The 16769-nt window shown below is 40.1% G+C and overlaps 1 protein-coding gene across 2 annotated transcripts; it reads left to right on the top strand.

Moving 5' to 3' along the window:
• Window positions 1-719: 719 nt before the first annotated feature.
• LOC129181576 (myosin heavy chain, fast skeletal muscle-like) lies at window positions 720-12744 on the top strand. 2 transcript variants are annotated; one of them, XM_054776935.1, is made up of 39 exons: window positions 720-926; window positions 995-1138; window positions 1233-1389; window positions 1481-1508; window positions 1588-1702; window positions 1786-1878; window positions 1964-2027; window positions 2103-2201; window positions 3135-3238; window positions 3361-3499; window positions 3614-3732; window positions 3953-4102; window positions 4174-4344; window positions 4430-4733; window positions 4857-4924; window positions 5021-5108; window positions 5210-5327; window positions 5408-5531; window positions 5702-5838; window positions 5943-6198; window positions 6295-6537; window positions 7670-7846; window positions 7928-8073; window positions 8347-8437; window positions 8531-8920; window positions 8989-9115; window positions 9209-9327; window positions 9688-9884; window positions 10094-10277; window positions 10359-10524; window positions 10639-10763; window positions 10847-11155; window positions 11242-11445; window positions 11530-11655; window positions 11740-11910; window positions 11981-12085; window positions 12172-12267; window positions 12352-12483; window positions 12680-12744. In XM_054776935.1, the coding sequence occupies exons 1-39, from the start codon at window positions 720-722 to the stop codon at window positions 12698-12700; spliced, it is 5814 nt and encodes a 1937-aa protein (XP_054632910.1). In that variant the 3' UTR covers window positions 12701-12744. The 2 variants fall into 2 exon arrangements, with proteins under 2 accessions (XP_054632910.1, XP_054632909.1); XM_054776934.1 differs by having other exon boundaries at window positions 5702-5842; window positions 5947-6198.
• Window positions 12745-16769: the final 4025 nt, after the last annotated feature.

The raw sequence follows: 16769 nt of genomic DNA, 5'->3' as shown, positions 1-16769 counted from the left end.
CCACATTTTCTGATAAATCAATGACTGATTTAGGGGAAGGCTTAGTAAAACAAAGGATTTCATTACTTGGAGGGAAAATTGCAAGTGCATGAAGTATGGTATATCTTTTCAGCTGTCATTGTAACCATATTTGGCAGGTTAGCCTTTTTAAAATCTGCTATGTAAGCAAACTAAACCAAATATAAGGGGTGGAGTTGGAGCTTTACAGCGTGTGGTAGTTAACCTGACGTTCCTACTGGTGGTGAGTCATTCTTTGGCTTTGCATTGTAGCCTTCTTTCATATTTCTTGACTTTTGTAATATATACGTTTTTATACAAAGATTATGTGAAATACTTACTATTTTATGAAGACAAACTTCAGCAATTTAATTTGGACAGTTGAATGCCATGTAATTGTCATTGAAAAGTGCTTTCTTAAACTAACTAAACAACTTTTTGAACAGGATTGTGGAACACAATATACTTCTCACAGAAAGGAAGGGTAAGGTTTATTTACAATTACAATGATAATCGTGTTTGTAAAAATACGAGCATGAAGATGAATTAACATTTTTAAATACGCAAGTCATGGATTGTGATATTTGATTCTTTAAAAGGCAGAACACAGCTGGTACACCAAAAGGCTTTTACAGAGTCAGATTTGCCCATTGCAACCAATAGAGCCAAAATAATTGGCATCTTTCCCAAATTGTTGTTCAACCCAGACCTGAACCACCACCATGAGTACCGACGCAGAAATGGCCGTTTATGGCAAAGCTGCCATCTACCTTCGGAAACCAGAGAAGGAGAGAATTGAGGCTCAGAGCAAACCATTCGATGCCAAGACAGCCTGCTATGTGGCCGATGCCAAAGAGCTGTACTTGAAGGGAACAATCCTCAAGAAAGACGGTGGCAAAGTCACCGTCAAAGTCCTGGACACTCAGGAGGTTGGAATATTGGTTTTCTTTTTCTGCTAAAAGATGTGATTCTTGCTGAGATCAATGTCTTCTTTTAGGAGAAGACAGTTAAAGAAGATGACGTCTCTCCGATGAACCCTCCCAAGTTCGACAAAATTGAGGACATGGCCATGATGACCCATCTCAATGAAGCTTCTGTCCTGTATAACCTCAAAGAGCGTTATGCAGCATGGATGATCTACGTAAGACAATGATCCAAGTAGTACAATAGTAGAGAAGTGTATGTATGTTTTTAAGACTTGTAGTTAAGTGAGTTACACATCTGATCTCTCTCAGACCTACTCTGGGCTTTTCTGCGCAACTGTGAACCCTTACAAGTGGCTCCCAGTGTACGATGCAGAAGTTGTGTCTGCTTATAGAGGCAAGAAGCGTATGGAGGCTCCACCCCACATCTTCTCCGTCTCTGACAACGCATATCAATTCATGCTTACTGGTATGTAATTCGCTGGACAATTTGAACTTTTTACAATCCCAGATGTCTGCTGCAGAAATACACAAAAGCTTACACTTTTCTGTTTTAACAGACAGAGAGAACCAGTCTGTCTTGATCACGTAAGTTTTGTTTTTTTTAACTTAAGTAAATTAAAAAACACTTCAAAACAAGTTAAAGTTAATTTGTCTGTATTCCCAGTGGAGAATCTGGTGCTGGAAAGACTGTGAACACCAAGCGTGTCATTCAGTACTTTGCCACAATCTCAGTTGGTGGAGATAAGAAAAAGGAGAGTGCAGGAGCAGGGAAAATCCAGGTATGTTCATTTAGAAAAGTGTAATATATATTTTCATAGAAAACGACTAGTTTGCTGATGTTATTTTTTAAACCTGATTGCAGGGGTCACTTGAGGATCAGATTATTGCTGCTAATCCTCTTCTGGAAGCCTATGGTAATGCCAAAACTGTGAGGAATGACAACTCTTCTCGTTTTGTAAGTATGGATCTATTTTGCTAGGAAATGACTATTTTACCATTTTCTAAAGAATGACTGTTCAAAATCCCTCTGTTCAAAACAGGGTAAATTCATTAGGATCCATTTTGGCACAACTGGCAAACTGGCCAGTGCTGATATTGAGACATGTAAGTACAAAAGTTCCACAGTGAATTTATGTTGCAGAAGTGCGCTGGACTGTCATTTCCATACAATATTTTCAGACCTGCTGGAGAAGTCCAGAGTGTCATTCCAGCTTCCTGATGAGAGAGGCTACCACATCTTCTACCAGATGATGACCAATCACAAACCAGAACTGATTGGTAGGGATGAGCGAGTACACCACTATCTGTATCTGTATCTTTATCTGTTCACCCATCTAAATGATCTGTATCTGTACTCAGAGTGGGAGGGGCATAAACAGGAAGTAGGCGTGGTTTAACCGGACATGTGTGAGGCTTAAATCAGTACATTATCGTAAGTCTGAAATTGACATGGATTGATCAGAAGTTGCTATATTTATTGTTTATTGTTCAGCTATATGTGTACTGTCTATGTGTGTAAGTGAGCTGTAAGACTTCATTATTGAATTTTTGTAATGATCTGTGTGAAGTTGGTGATTCATGCAAGCATCCAGTGATGGCAAACAGGGAAATAATCTGTCACTGTTGTTTCCTCAAAAGCACCGTATTCACGACTACAAGCAAAGTTTTCCAACTGACTTTATAACACCAACCAAATTAGAAGCAAGCAGACAAAGTGACCGATCCAACACAAGCCGTTTACAGCTCTGTCTTGTCAAATGCACTGCATACGCAACGAGACAAGTTTACCAAGGAACTTTAGGTACGAGCTGAGTTGAGGAAAACCTAAAAAACACCCATCCGGAGTGGAGGCAGTTTCCAACGCGACACGAGTCCTTTTCAACTCTGTATTATCAAATGAACCGCATACTCCTCTCTCTGGCTGTAGGGAGTCTGTCTAGGGAGGGGCGGTTGCTTTGCATACATAAGAGTGAATACATAAGTAGTTACCCAAGGAGGATTTTCCTTCATCACGTTTATGGATAATGACCAGATGTGCTCATTTTATGCTCGTACTTAGCAAAAATGCATTATCCGTAACGAATACTCGTCTAAAATGAGTATCCGGCTCATCCCTACTGATTGATATGGGGTGGGGCAATTATTTTAAAGCTACATCATTCAAATTTGTCCAGTGAAAAACTTTGCTCATTATTACATTTCAATCTACAGAAATGTCTCTCATCACAACCAACCCCTACGACTTCCCCATGATCAGCCAGGGTCAGATCACAGTGGCCAGCATTGATGACAAAGTGGAGCTGGAAGCCACCGATGTGAGTAACAGTATCTTACAAATTATGTAATTTAAATAAATCTTTTACTTACGTTAGGTTTAGCATTGTTTTTGTTTTCGTAATTATATGATCCTAAGGCTGACTAAGCTGTTTGCACACAGAATGCCATTGATATCTTGGGCTTCAGTCATGAGGAGAAGATGAGCATCTACAAGATGACTGGTGCCGTCATCCACCATGGTAACATGAAGTTCAAGCAGAAGCAGCGTGAAGAGCAGGCTGAGCCTGATGGCACAGAGGGTACGTAGTCATCTCCGTCAAATTTCCCAGAGGTTGTCCAGGTGTAGCATGTAATTGTGATCTGAAAATTATGGTAAGCCTACTTTAACCGTTTGTCACCTTAAAAAAATGCAGATGCTGACAAAGTCGCGTACTTGTTGGGTCTGAACTCTGCTGACATGCTGAAGGCTCTGTGCTATCCCAGAGTGAAAGTTGGAAATGAGTTTGTCACCAAGGGACAGACTGTGCCTCAGGTAAATATGATATCATTATGGTATTACATTTTAAATTATATGTTTTGTATATGATTTTAATGTAATTACATATGATTTTAATTCATACGAGTAAATGTGTTTTATATTAGTTGTAATGTGTTCACATTGTGTGCATGTTACCCAAATGTGAAAAAAAATAATTACAATATTTTAAATAAATAAATAATCACTGTGAAGTCTCTACATCTATTTTATTTAGGTTAATAACTCAGTGACAGCCCTTGCCAAGTCCATCTATGAGAGGATGTTCTTGTGGATGGTGATCCGTATCAACCAGATGTTGGACACTAAACAGCCCAGGCAGTTCTTCATTGGTGTCCTGGATATTGCTGGCTTTGAAATCTTTGATGTAAGTTTTATTCTTACCAAATGGTGAAGGTCATGGTGAAAGGTTGGTCTAATGTACTTGTCTTCCCACAGTTCAACAGCATGGAGCAGCTGTGCATTAACTTTACCAATGAGAAGTTGCAACAGTTCTTCAATCACCACATGTTTGTCTTGGAGCAAGAAGAGTACAAGAAGGAGGGCATTATCTGGGAGTTCATTGACTTTGGCATGGATCTGGCTGCCTGCATTGAGCTGATTGAAAAGGTAAGCATTTGATTCAGGGAAAATACTTGAAACTAATTGGACTGCATCACTTAAAATGTTTACTTCTTCATCTTCGTTTCTTAAGCCCATGGGTATCTTCTCCATCCTTGAAGAGGAGTGCATGTTCCCCAAGGCTACTGATACATCTTTCAAGAATAAGTTGTATGACCAGCATCTTGGCAAATGCAAAGCCTTTGAGAAGCCAAAACCTGCAAAGGGCAAGGCTGAGGCCCACTTTTCCCTGGTGCACTATGCTGGTACGGTGGACTACAACATCAGTGGCTGGCTGGACAAGAACAAGGACCCACTGAATGAGTCTGTTGTGCAGCTGTACCAGAAGTCTCCAGTTAAACTTCTGGCTTTCCTGTATCCTCCTGCTCCTGCTGAGGGTAAGATAGCAATTTGAGTGTAATAAGCTTTTGTTTTCTGTTAAGACAACAAAAGTTACATTTTTATCGCATGAAGATTACATTTTACTCAAATGCTGTATGTCCACAAAAAATAATCAACAGAAGCTGGAGGCAAGAAGGGAGGCAAGAAGAAGGGTGGCTCTATGCAGACTGTGTCCTCACAGTTTAGGGTAAGGTCTAGTTTTGAGAGGTCTAGTATGATTTACAGTTTCAGTCTGAAAAAGTTGTGACATTGTATAACAATATTCCCTGTTGGGGACTTTCAGGAGAACTTGGGCAAACTGATGACCAACTTGAGGAGCACTCATCCTCACTTTGTGCGTTGTCTGATTCCCAATGAGTCAAAGACTCCAGGTAATGATGTCAAAGTATTTGATGAGATATATTAAAGTTTTAAAATGCTGCAGTTAAATACAGAATGTTGAAAAAGATAATATTGTTGTGCTTTACAATAGGTCTGATGGAGAACTTCCTGGTCATCCACCAGCTCAGGTGTAATGGTGTGCTGGAGGGTATCAGAATCTGCAGGAAAGGTTTCCCCAGCAGAATCCTCTATGGTGACTTCAAGCAGAGGTATCTCAAGCATCTGTTTAATTGTCATTATGCATCCACCATGAATAGTGACAGTATTCGCTGATTCTCTTCCTGAAAAGGTACAAGGTACTGAACGCCAGTGTCATCCCTGAGGGCCAGTTCATTGACAACAAGAAGGCTGCAGAGAAGCTGCTTGGTTCAATTGATATTGATCATGACCAGTACAGATTTGGTCACACTAAGGTAAGCACTTTACAGTCACATCAGGAAGTTTACATGTTGTCTGTGTTATTTTTTAATTTATATTTGATTCTCATCTGAAAGGTTACAGTCATAAATATATGATATTGGGTTTTTATTAGGGTTTGGGTGGCTCAGTGATTGTTTAACATTATTTGTTTCTATCTGGTTAGGTGTTCTTCAAAGCAGGTCTTCTCGGTACCCTTGAGGAAATGAGAGATGAAAAGCTGGCAGCTCTTGTCACCATGACTCAGGCCCTCTGCCGTGGTTACCTCATGAGAAAGGAGTTTGTAAAGATGATGGAGAGGAGGCATGTTGAAAATTCTGAAAACGCATTCCAAATCAAAATAAAATAGTCACATAGTCCAAATGTTCAGATACGCATTGTCCATAACTGAACATTTCTATCATCAGGGAGGCCATCTTTACCATCCAGTACAACGTGCGTTCATTCATGAATGTCAAACATTGGCCATGGATGAAGGTGTACTATAAGATTAAGCCTCTGCTGAAGAGCGCTGAAACTGAGAAGGAGCTGGCCCACATGAAGGAGAACTATGAGAAGATGACCAGTGACTTGGCTGCTGCTCTTGCCAAGAAGAAAGAACTTGAAGAGAAGATGGTGTCTCTTCTGCAGGAGAAGAATGACCTCCAGCTGCAAGTGGCATCTGTAAGTACAAATCATCTTACAGAGTAACATGTGTATCATTTACTATATGTCCACAGAATATTGCGTGCTGACATCTGCTTTTCCAACATGAAACAGGAGTCAGAAAATCTGTCAGATGCTGAAGAGAGATGTGAGGGTCTTATCAAGAGTAAGATTCAGCTGGAAGCCAAACTCAAAGAGACAACTGAGAGGCTGGAGGATGAAGAGGAAATCAATGCTGAACTTACTGCAAAGAAGAGAAAACTGGAGGATGAATGCTCTGAGCTCAAGAAAGATATTGATGACCTGGAGCTGACCTTGGCCAAAGTAGAGAAGGAGAAACATGCCACTGAGAACAAGGTTTGCAATTATTGTATATATAGTTGTGGTCAGTAGTCATTAGTAGTCAGTAGTCAAGTAGTTCATCATGAACATCAATATTGACTGTTCATGATGTAGTTGAGCTGTTTTTTATCCAGGGTGGAAAGATTATACAACATAAATCTTGTGGTTTAGGTTTAGGGATGAGCAAGTACACAACTATCTGTATCTATATCTGTTCTCCCATCTAAATTACCTGTATCCGTATCTATACTTGGAGTGGGCGGAAGTGGGTGTTGTTGAACAGGAAAAATAGATACATTATTTTTAGTCTGAAATTGACATGGATTGATCAGAAGTTGCTATATTTATTGTTTATTATTCATCTACAGTATATGTGTACTGTGTATGTGCGTAGGTGATCTGTCAGACTTTATTATTTAATTATTTTTCAATGATCTGTGTGAAGTCGGTGATTCATGCAAACATCCAGTGATGGCAAACAAGGAAATAACCCGTCAGCCTTATTCACTGTAGTTTTCTCAAAAGCACCGCATTCAGTACTAAGAGCAAAGTTTTCCAACTGACTTTATATCACCAGCCAAATTAGAAGCAAGCAGATGATAAAAACAGGCATTTACCGGCACAACACGGCAGTTCACACCTCTGTCTTGTCAATTGCACCGCGTACGTAATGAAGTAAATTTAACAAGTAACTTTAGGTACGATCTGAGCTGAGGAAAACTTATTTCTTTATAATCACATGAAGTAAAGACGCGTAAACAAAATAAATAACCTCACCTGTAGGTGACAAGGTAAGCTTATTATTGTCATGCTCTATTGTCTATTGGCTAGTCTGTGCAACGCCGCAAACTATGTAAACGTATTTTTGAATAGCAAACATTGAAATACAGCAAGCATAATTCTGTTTCAGTCGTTTGAGGTGAATTTGAAGGTAGGCCTCAGTCTTTACGATTCCAGTGTTGACGATGCCACCACCATCATGCTTGGCAGTTGAAAATATTACCTTGACTATTCCGTGATTCATCATATTTCACCTCCATAATACATGTATGTAAACTTCTGAACATAACTGTAAACTGTAAACAAAACACAACAGCTCACATTATAAGCTGTGCAATTTGACAATTACATTTTCTTTCCATTATAGGTGAAGAACCTGACTGAGGAGATGGCTTCTCAGGATGAGAGCATTGCGAAGCTGACCAAGGAGAAGAAAGCCCTCCAGGAGGCTCACCAGCAGACTCTTGATGACCTGCAGGCTGAGGAGGATAAGGTCAACACTTTGACCAAGGCCAAGACCAAGCTTGAGCAGCAAGTGGATGATGTAAGTCTTGATAAGTCATATGTGTGAGAAAAACAAGATTTGACTTGAATGTCATAATGACACATTCATATGGCTTTCCAGCTTGAGGGTTCTCTGGAACAAGAGAAGAAGCTGCGTATGGACCTGGAGAGGGCCAAGAGAAAGCTTGAGGGTGACCTTAAATTGGCTCAGGAATCCATCATGGATCTGGAGAATGACAAACAGCAGTCTGATGAGAAACTTAAAAAGTAAACATTTTGTTTTTTTATCTTAATATGAATGTGAATGTGAGTGTGAAAGGTTTGTCTTTATGTGACTTGTGATTGGCTGGCAACCAGTTCACGGTGTGCACCACCTTTTGCTTTAAATCAGCTGGGATAGGCTCCAGCTCACCTGTGACCCTAAGGAGGAAAAGCGTACTACAGAATAAGTATAGAACATGGATGGATGGATGGATGTCAATAATGAACTCAACAATATACACTATGTATAGCAACACAGAATGTTAATCGTCTTCACAGGAAGGACTTTGAAATTAGTCAGCTTCTTGGCAAGATAGAGGATGAGCAGTCAATGGGTGCTCAGCTCCAGAAGAAGATCAAAGAACTTCAGGTAATTTATACTCTGTATTTCAGAAATGATGTTTTTCTGCATGTTCTTTATTGTGTTTCCAAACAGCACATGTTCAATAACTTGTCCTAATAGGCCCGCATTGAGGAACTGGAGGAGGAGATTGAGGCTGAGCGTGCTGCTCGCGCCAAGGTTGAGAAGCAGAGAGCTGATCTCTCCAGGGAACTTGAGGAGATCAGTGAGAGGCTGGAGGAAGCCGGAGGTGCCACTGCTGCTCAGATCGAGATGAACAAAAAGCGCGAGGCTGAGTTCCAGAAGCTGCGCCGTGACCTTGAGGAGTCCACCTTGCAGCATGAGGCCACTGCCGCTGCTCTGCGCAAGAAGCAGGCTGACAGTGTTGCTGAGCTGGGTGAGCAGATCGACAACCTTCAGCGTGTCAAGCAGAAGCTTGAGAAGGAAAAGAGTGAATACAAGATGGAGATTGACGATCTCTCCAGCAACATGGAGGCTGTTGCTAAAGCAAAGGTGCATAAACATGTTACACGGTGTTGACACAAATACGTAAAAACTGATCCATAACTTTTCCAAACTAGGGAAATCTTGAAAAGATGTGCCGTACTCTTGAGGACCAACTTAGTGAACTGAAGACCAAGAATGATGAGAACGTTCGTCAGGTTAATGACCTTGGTGCACAGAAAGCCCGTCTTCTGACAGAAAATGGTGGGCATCAGACAACATTTGATTATGCTGACTTGCCGTTTTTAGATGTAAAACTGAACACACACTAACTCTGGATGATGTTGTCCAAACAAGGTGAGTTTGGTCGTCAAATTGAGGAGAAGGAAGCTCTTGTCTCACAGCTGACCAGAGGCAAACAGGCCTTCACACAGCAGATTGAGGAACTGAAGAGACAGATTGAAGAGGAGGTCAAGGTAAGAAATATTAAATATTATGGGGCCACACGGTGGACTAGTGGTTAGCATGTTCCTCACAGTCAGGAGATTGAGGATATGACTCTCCACTGGGGCATCTCTGTGTGGAGTTTGCATGTTTTCCCCATTTCCCCAGTCCAGTTTTCTCCCTCATCCCCAAAACATGTATGTTGGTCTAATTGGAGACTAAATTGTCCATAGGTGTGAATGTGAATCGTTGTTTGGCCATATGTGCCCTCTGATTGACTGGCGACCAGTTCAGGGTGTACCCCGTCTTTTGCTTTGTCAGCTGGAAGTGCCAGCTCACCCGTAATTAAGGAATGAATGAGTGTTGATAAAATGCAATATTTTTTTCACCAGGCAAAGAATGCTCTTGCCCACGGAGTGCAATCAGCCCGCCATGACTGTGATCTGCTGAGGGAGCAGTTTGAGGAGGAGCAGGAGGCTAAGGCTGAGCTGCAGCGTGGCATGTCTAAGGCCAACGGTGAGGTGGCTCAGTGGAGAACTAAATATGAAACTGATGCCATCCAGCGCACTGAGGAGCTTGAAGAGGCCAAGTGAGTATAAATTAAGTTACAGCAATGACATGACGATGGATCTACGTTAGTTAGCTTTTTTACATTCTACTTTTTAACGCAAGACTGAATTGCGGTCCCGCTTTGACATGGTTATTAACAATACTATACAAGATGATTAGATGTCCCTGGATGGAGAATTGCATTACTGGGATTTGAGAATATTCATTGAGAAACATGTTTCTAAACAGGAAAAAGTTGGCACAGCGCCTTCAGGAGGCTGAGGAACAGATTGAGGCTGTGAACTCCAAGTGTGCTTCTCTGGAGAAAACCAAACAGAGGCTCCAGAGTGAAGTGGAAGACCTCATGATTGATGTGGAGAGGGCTAATGGGCTTGCTGCCAACCTTGACAAAAAGCAGAGGAACTTTGACAAGGTAAAACGTCTTTAGTGCAACCAACCAAAAGCCAGATAAATATGTACTGATCACAATGTACTGTAAAAATGGCTGAACTAGGTGTTGGCAGAGTGGAAGCAGAAGTTTGAGGAGGGTCAAGCTGAACTTGAGGGAGCTCAGAAGGAGGCTCGCTCTCTTGGCACTGAGCTGTTCAAGATGAAGAACTCTTACGAGGAAGTTCTGGATCAACTGGAGACCATGAAACGTGAAAACAAAAATCTGCAACGTAAGTTCTTCACATATTTGGAAACTGTCAATAGATCCGACGTGTGATTAATAATATGTAGTGCAATAAATAATTCCCATTCTTCCTTTTAAACCTTTCTTCATCTCTCTGCAGAGGAGATCTCTGATCTAACGGAACAGATCGGTGAGACCGGCAAGAGCGTCCATGAGCTTGAGAAAGCAAAGAAGCAGGTGGAGACAGAGAAATCTGAGATTCAGACAGCTCTTGAAGAGGCTGAGGTGATTTAAACTCATACAGATGAAGCACATCCCGATTTTACATCTGAGGACAAAGATTAATACTTTATCTTCAATGTCAATAGGGAACTCTGGAACATGAAGAGTCTAAGATCCTGCGTGTCCAGTTGGAACTCAACCAAATTAAAGGAGAAGTGGACAGGAAGCTGGCAGAGAAAGACGAGGAAATGGAGCAGATTAAGAGGAACAGCCAGAGGGTGATTGACTCCATGCAGAGCACTCTGGATTCTGAGGTCAGGAGCAGGAATGATGCCCTGAGAATCAAGAAGAAGATGGAGGGAGACCTGAATGAGATGGAGATTCAGCTGAGCCATGCCAATCGTCAGGCTGCTGAGTCTCAGAAGCATCTGAGGATTGTGCAGGCACAGTTGAAGGTATTTTCATGTGATGAGCTTTGTCACATTGTGATGACTGGTTCTTCGTGTTGCCATTCATTTACTTATCATAATTATGTAACCAGGATGCCCAGCTGCACCTTGATGATGCCGTCAGAGCCCAGGATGATCTGAAGGAACAAGCCGCTATGGTGGATCGCAGGAATGGCCTCATGTTGGCTGAAATTGAGGAACTTAGGGCTGCTCTGGAACAAACAGAGAGAGGCCGTAAAGTGGCTGAACAGGAGCTGGTGGACGCCACTGAGCGTGTTGGACTCCTGCACTCTCAGGTAAGTTTTAATGTTTTTAGAAAAAGCATCACCTTGGATATCATGAGGCTGTACACTGAAAAAATTATGATCTTGACATCTTAGAACACAAGTCTGCTGAACACTAAGAAGAAGCTTGAGTCTGACCTGGTCCAGATCCAGGGTGAAGTGGATGACACTGTTCAGGAAGCAAGGAATGCAGAGGAGAAAGCCAAGAAGGCCATCACTGATGTATTTTCTGGTTTTTTTTCATAATGTTTTTCTTACTTCTGTTCTCAATCATTTCCCAAGAATAATAAATTCTGTACCTACTAGGCTGCAATGATGGCTGAGGAGCTGAAAAAGGAGCAGGACACCAGCGCTCATCTGGAGAGGATGAAGAAGAACCTGGAGGTTGCTGTCAAAGACCTGCAACACCGTCTGGATGAGGCTGAGAACCTGGCCATGAAGGGTGGCAAGAAGCAGCTTCAGAAACTTGAGTCCAGAGTAAGATGGTTACGTCAAGAAAAAAAGCTACCAGAAAGTATGTTTGCTGCATAAAAATTGTTTTCTCCAGGTGCGTGAGCTTGAGACAGAGGTCGAAGCAGAGCAGAGACGCGGTGCCGACGCTGTTAAGGGTGTCCGCAAATATGAGAGGAGGGTGAAGGAGCTCACTTACCAGGTGAACATCATCACTTAGCATGTGTAGATAAAAAAGATCTTGATTGACATATACTTAAATTCGCAAACGCGTATGTTCTATGACAGACTGAAGAGGACAAGAAAAACATCACCAGACTGCAGGATCTGGTTGATAAGTTGCAGCTCAAGGTGAAGGCCTACAAGAGACAGTCTGAGGAAGCGGTAAGGATGTAGAAGAAAAAAAAGTACAAGTTATACTCTTTACCCAAATGTTTTTTCAACTGTATGTTATGTCTACCTTCTCAGGAGGAGCAGGCCAATGTTCACCTGTCCAAGTGCAGGAAGATCCAGCATGAGCTGGAGGAGGCTGAGGAGCGTGCTGACATTGCAGAGTCTCAGGTCAACAAAATGAGAGCCAAAAGCCGTGACTCTGGCAAGGTAAACGTTTATCACCATGGTGACTAAGTTGAACGTAAGGTTCAAGTGTAATATGAACCTCTGTGTTAAAGTAGATACTTTGGACAACAATATCTTATATTAGTTTTCAATTAGTTAATGCAATTGAATATATACAGTATTTTATCTGAAATGGGGAAATACTGTATTTACTCACTAAAAATGCATCTGTTTACAGGGCAAAGAAGCAGCTGAGTAAAGCACACTGATTTATTGTGATGAATCACATAAATTGTATGGTGATTACAAATAAACGTTAAGCTCTGCTCTTAAACTCCTGTCTATTGCTTTCATTTTTGTACATCCCTTAAAATCTTTTTTTAAACACCCAAATAATTCTACAAATTACTTTCTTGACAAAACTGTACACGGTAATATGCAGCATATTTTAAAATCCTATACACAACGACTGTGACCTCTACTCAGTTTTAACCCAAACCGGTTACGAATAGGTGGCTAAATAATACTAAATATGAGCACTGCTGTGCAGGAAAAAACAAAATAGATTAAAATTTTACTTAATTTCTCCATGCATAACAAATACTGATGAAGGGAATGAAGGCCATCATTAATGACTTAGAACTTTACAACATTTTTGGAAGGAATCTTTAAGACTATGTCAGACAACACAATACAGTATATCACAATTTGTTTAGTATCATGGTTTTAATGAGTAACAAAAAGTGATTCCAATGTACAAAATTATCTGAGTTGGCATTGCTCAACAACTGGGAGGAGCAGTGTGTTGCATGTGGAGCCAAGAATGGACTTGCAGCCATGTCTGCACATTTGTTTTAAGTGTTAATATGCGTGTGAATACCAAAGACATATCTGTTACACAGAATTCAGAATTACAAAGTCAAGGCATTTGTTTCATTAGAAACTTCTAACAGGGTTGAAAATATTCACTTCTTTTTTTCTCCCAGTAATTTATTATTAGAAAATGTTATGTGTAATTTGATTACTTGGTAATTTAATCAATGTGCTTTCAAATCAATGTACAGCTGAAGTGAATTTATTTAGTAGAAGTATAGAATACCATATTTAGGATCTGTTTTTGTCAATGGAAACCTGATTCATAAGCTGTATGGTCCTGCGACAAATGTTCCAAGTCATGTAAGGATCAGCTGTCCTTTGCCATATTTGACATGTGTCCCAATTTTAACTACTGCTTTGTAAGCAAAGCATGTGAATATCTGTGACTGTAGCATGCTGGGGTGAGTTGTCAATGGTAGCGATTGGACCAGTGGGGGAAAAAAATTATATTTAAGTTTTTACGATAATATTTTTAAAATGTATTTACAATTTAAAAGTTGTTTGTTTGAATTTTTTACAGGACCTGCAAATATGTATCTGCTTTGGAAGAGAGAAAGGGCCAACAGTAATTAAGGTTAAATAGTGATTATAAGTTCTCTGTACATGTTTTCCAATTGTAGAATATGAGTATACTTTAATATATTTATTGAGCAAATGACACACACACATTATTATCAAATCACATCACAGACAGTAATGAAGCTCAAAAAGAGTAGGCTGAAGCAAGGGGCTTATACCTGTATATGTCCACTCCATGTTGCCACTGACATTCACGCAACTTGAGGGCACACAAGATATGTTTATATTTCCTCCTTTATAAGGCATTACCCCCAGATATCACGAACATCATCACAGCATGCAACAGCTGCAATTCCCCAATTGGGTGTAATACTAATGACATTGATACAGTGGTAAACATCCATCATTGTGCTATATGTGTGATATCTCATTTCTTCTTGAGTTAAAAAGACAGGGCCCTCTGAGAGTGTGTAGTAGCCCCCACTCAGCAAGCCCTCCCCCAGCAAACCTAAATAGATGAGCTTGTGGGTAGTTTTTGAAACTTGCAATGTTTAATTTAATAATGGTGACAAAGAATGTAAAGCAGCTACTGCAGCAGTGGTTAGTTCTCTCACCTGTCCAGAATGGAACACATTTTTGAGGCTGGTGTCAACATATGTTACTAGGATATCTCTCCTAAACACTTCTTTTATAATGTTTTTTAAACAGTTGTAGACTAGTTGCACTTAAAGTCTTCCTCTAAGTTATTCCATAAAGTCACACCTCTTCGTGTGATACATTGACCTTTTAGGGTAGTACGTGTACACTGTACCTTGAGATTTTGTGTTCCCCTCAAGTTCTATTTCTCATTTCTGTCAGCAAACAATTGTTGGATATTGCAGGGGAGCTGGTTCCTTTTAGCTTTATCTATAACGAACAATGTTTTTAATTTAATCAAGTCCTCAAGTTTTAGTGTGTCGGATAGAACAGTGCATTAGGATGATCCCTATAGCCAACGTTGTGCACAATTCTAATTGCTTTTGTTTGCAGTCTATATAAAACCTGTAGATGACTGTTGTAAGTATTTCCCCAGACCTCTGAGCAATAATTGATAAAAGGTACAATTAGGGAACAATACAAGATGAAAAGTGCCTTTCGTCCAGCAAGTATCTACATTTCCCCATTATAGCAACATTATTTGCCACTTTGCAGCAAATGTTGTTTATTTGTGGTTTCCAGCTCACATTATGGGTGAGCATCACACTCAGAAATGTTTACTCTGTTACCTTTTCTATTAGGACATTATTGATTTTGATTTGCACATCCACCTTACTGTTGCATTTACCAAATAACATAATTTTAGTATGTATGTGAGTGTGAACGGTTGTTTGTCTATATGTGCCCTGCGATTGGCTGGCGACCAGTCCAGGGTGTACCCCGCCTGTCGCCCCAAGTCAGCTAGGATAGGCTCCAGCATACCCCTGCAACCCTAAAGAGGAGAAGCGGTATAGAAAATGGATGGATAGTTTTCAATATATTTGATGATAATTTATTTAAATCAAACCATTTCTTGAGAGTTCTGTTGTGATCTCAGATATAAGAAGTTGTAGCTCATCAGCAAATAATATAAATTTTAAACTTTGTTGAGACATCACACAAATCCTTTATATACAACAAAAATCATTTTGGTCCCAATATCGACCCCTGGGGAACCCTGCAGTTAATATTCTTCCATCTTGATGCATGCTCATCAGTTTGTTTTCTTCCTGTCAAGTAAGACTTGACCTACTTATATGCAACACCCCTGATCCCATAATTTTCTAGTTTTGCGTGATCTATTGTATCAAAAGCTTTCTGAAGGTCTACAGATACTGTATACCCACAGTAAATAGTTTATCCTCAATATTACTAGTCACCTCTTCTGTAAGGTTAGCTAATGCATGTTCAGTTGACCTGTTGTTTCTGAACCCATCACTGAGTACATTATATTTGTTAACAAAGCTATCCAAACGGGCTGAGAAGAGTTTTTCTAAAATCTTTGATCGTTTAAAAGCAGTTATTGAGTGTTCAGAACTTACTCTTATCTTCTTTACCTTTACCGTATTGACTTTATTTTTCTTGTTTTTATTCTCCAAGTTGCATAATGTGAAGACTGGCAGGCGGTCACCAATATCGTTAATGAGTATGCCGCTTGACATATTATTTAGGACATGTGTAAAAATATTGTCAATTAGTGTGCACAGCGTGCAGTAATACTTGTTGGGCGTGTAATTAGAGGATAAAGCGCCAAGCTGGACATGATATCAACAAATCTCTCCGTGGGTTTAAGTATCTTTGCTTTTAATAGATAAATGTTAAAATCTCTGCATATAAAGGCATCTTTATGGTGACTGTACATGCACAATTACAACCTGGAGCGCACTGGTAGGGAAGCAATACAAGTGATGGATATCTTTTCCAGCAAATAATGATTCATATATAATATTTCAACTATTTCAAGTCATGCTAAATGCTGTCATTTGTGAAAGTGTAATTCCAAAATGTAGACAATTCATAAGACTACATTTGCATTAAGGGACAACATAAACTTGAAACTGGAAAAGCTGGGAACAGCGTTCATGAAACCTGAGGTGCCACACAAAGTGTGAAGACAGCTGTCTTGATAAAAATACAATATAGTGTGCGAAAAACAAATGAAAATGCAGAGAGTTCACAGTGAAGACCGCAATGGCATGGAAAGAGGCTATTTTCATAGGTGTCTGAAACAAGGGTACAACTTTAGCGGCCATAAAAAGTTTCAGTGCACGACACATTTTTAGAATTTACATCTAATACATTAATAACACACGTTACGTTAATAAAGTAAGAGTAAAATTATGAAGCTATTATTTGCTTAGAAAAACAAAGAAAGCACAAATGTAACTGAAACAATTGACATTGAAAAACCAGAATGT

The sequence above is a fragment of the Dunckerocampus dactyliophorus genome, chromosome 5, assembly GCF_027744805.1.
Source record: "Dunckerocampus dactyliophorus isolate RoL2022-P2 chromosome 5, RoL_Ddac_1.1, whole genome shotgun sequence".
Taxonomy (NCBI): domain Eukaryota; kingdom Metazoa; phylum Chordata; class Actinopteri; order Syngnathiformes; family Syngnathidae; genus Dunckerocampus; species Dunckerocampus dactyliophorus.
Note: the sequence above shows the minus strand (reverse complement) of the source record. Positions and strands in the feature narration are given on the sequence as shown.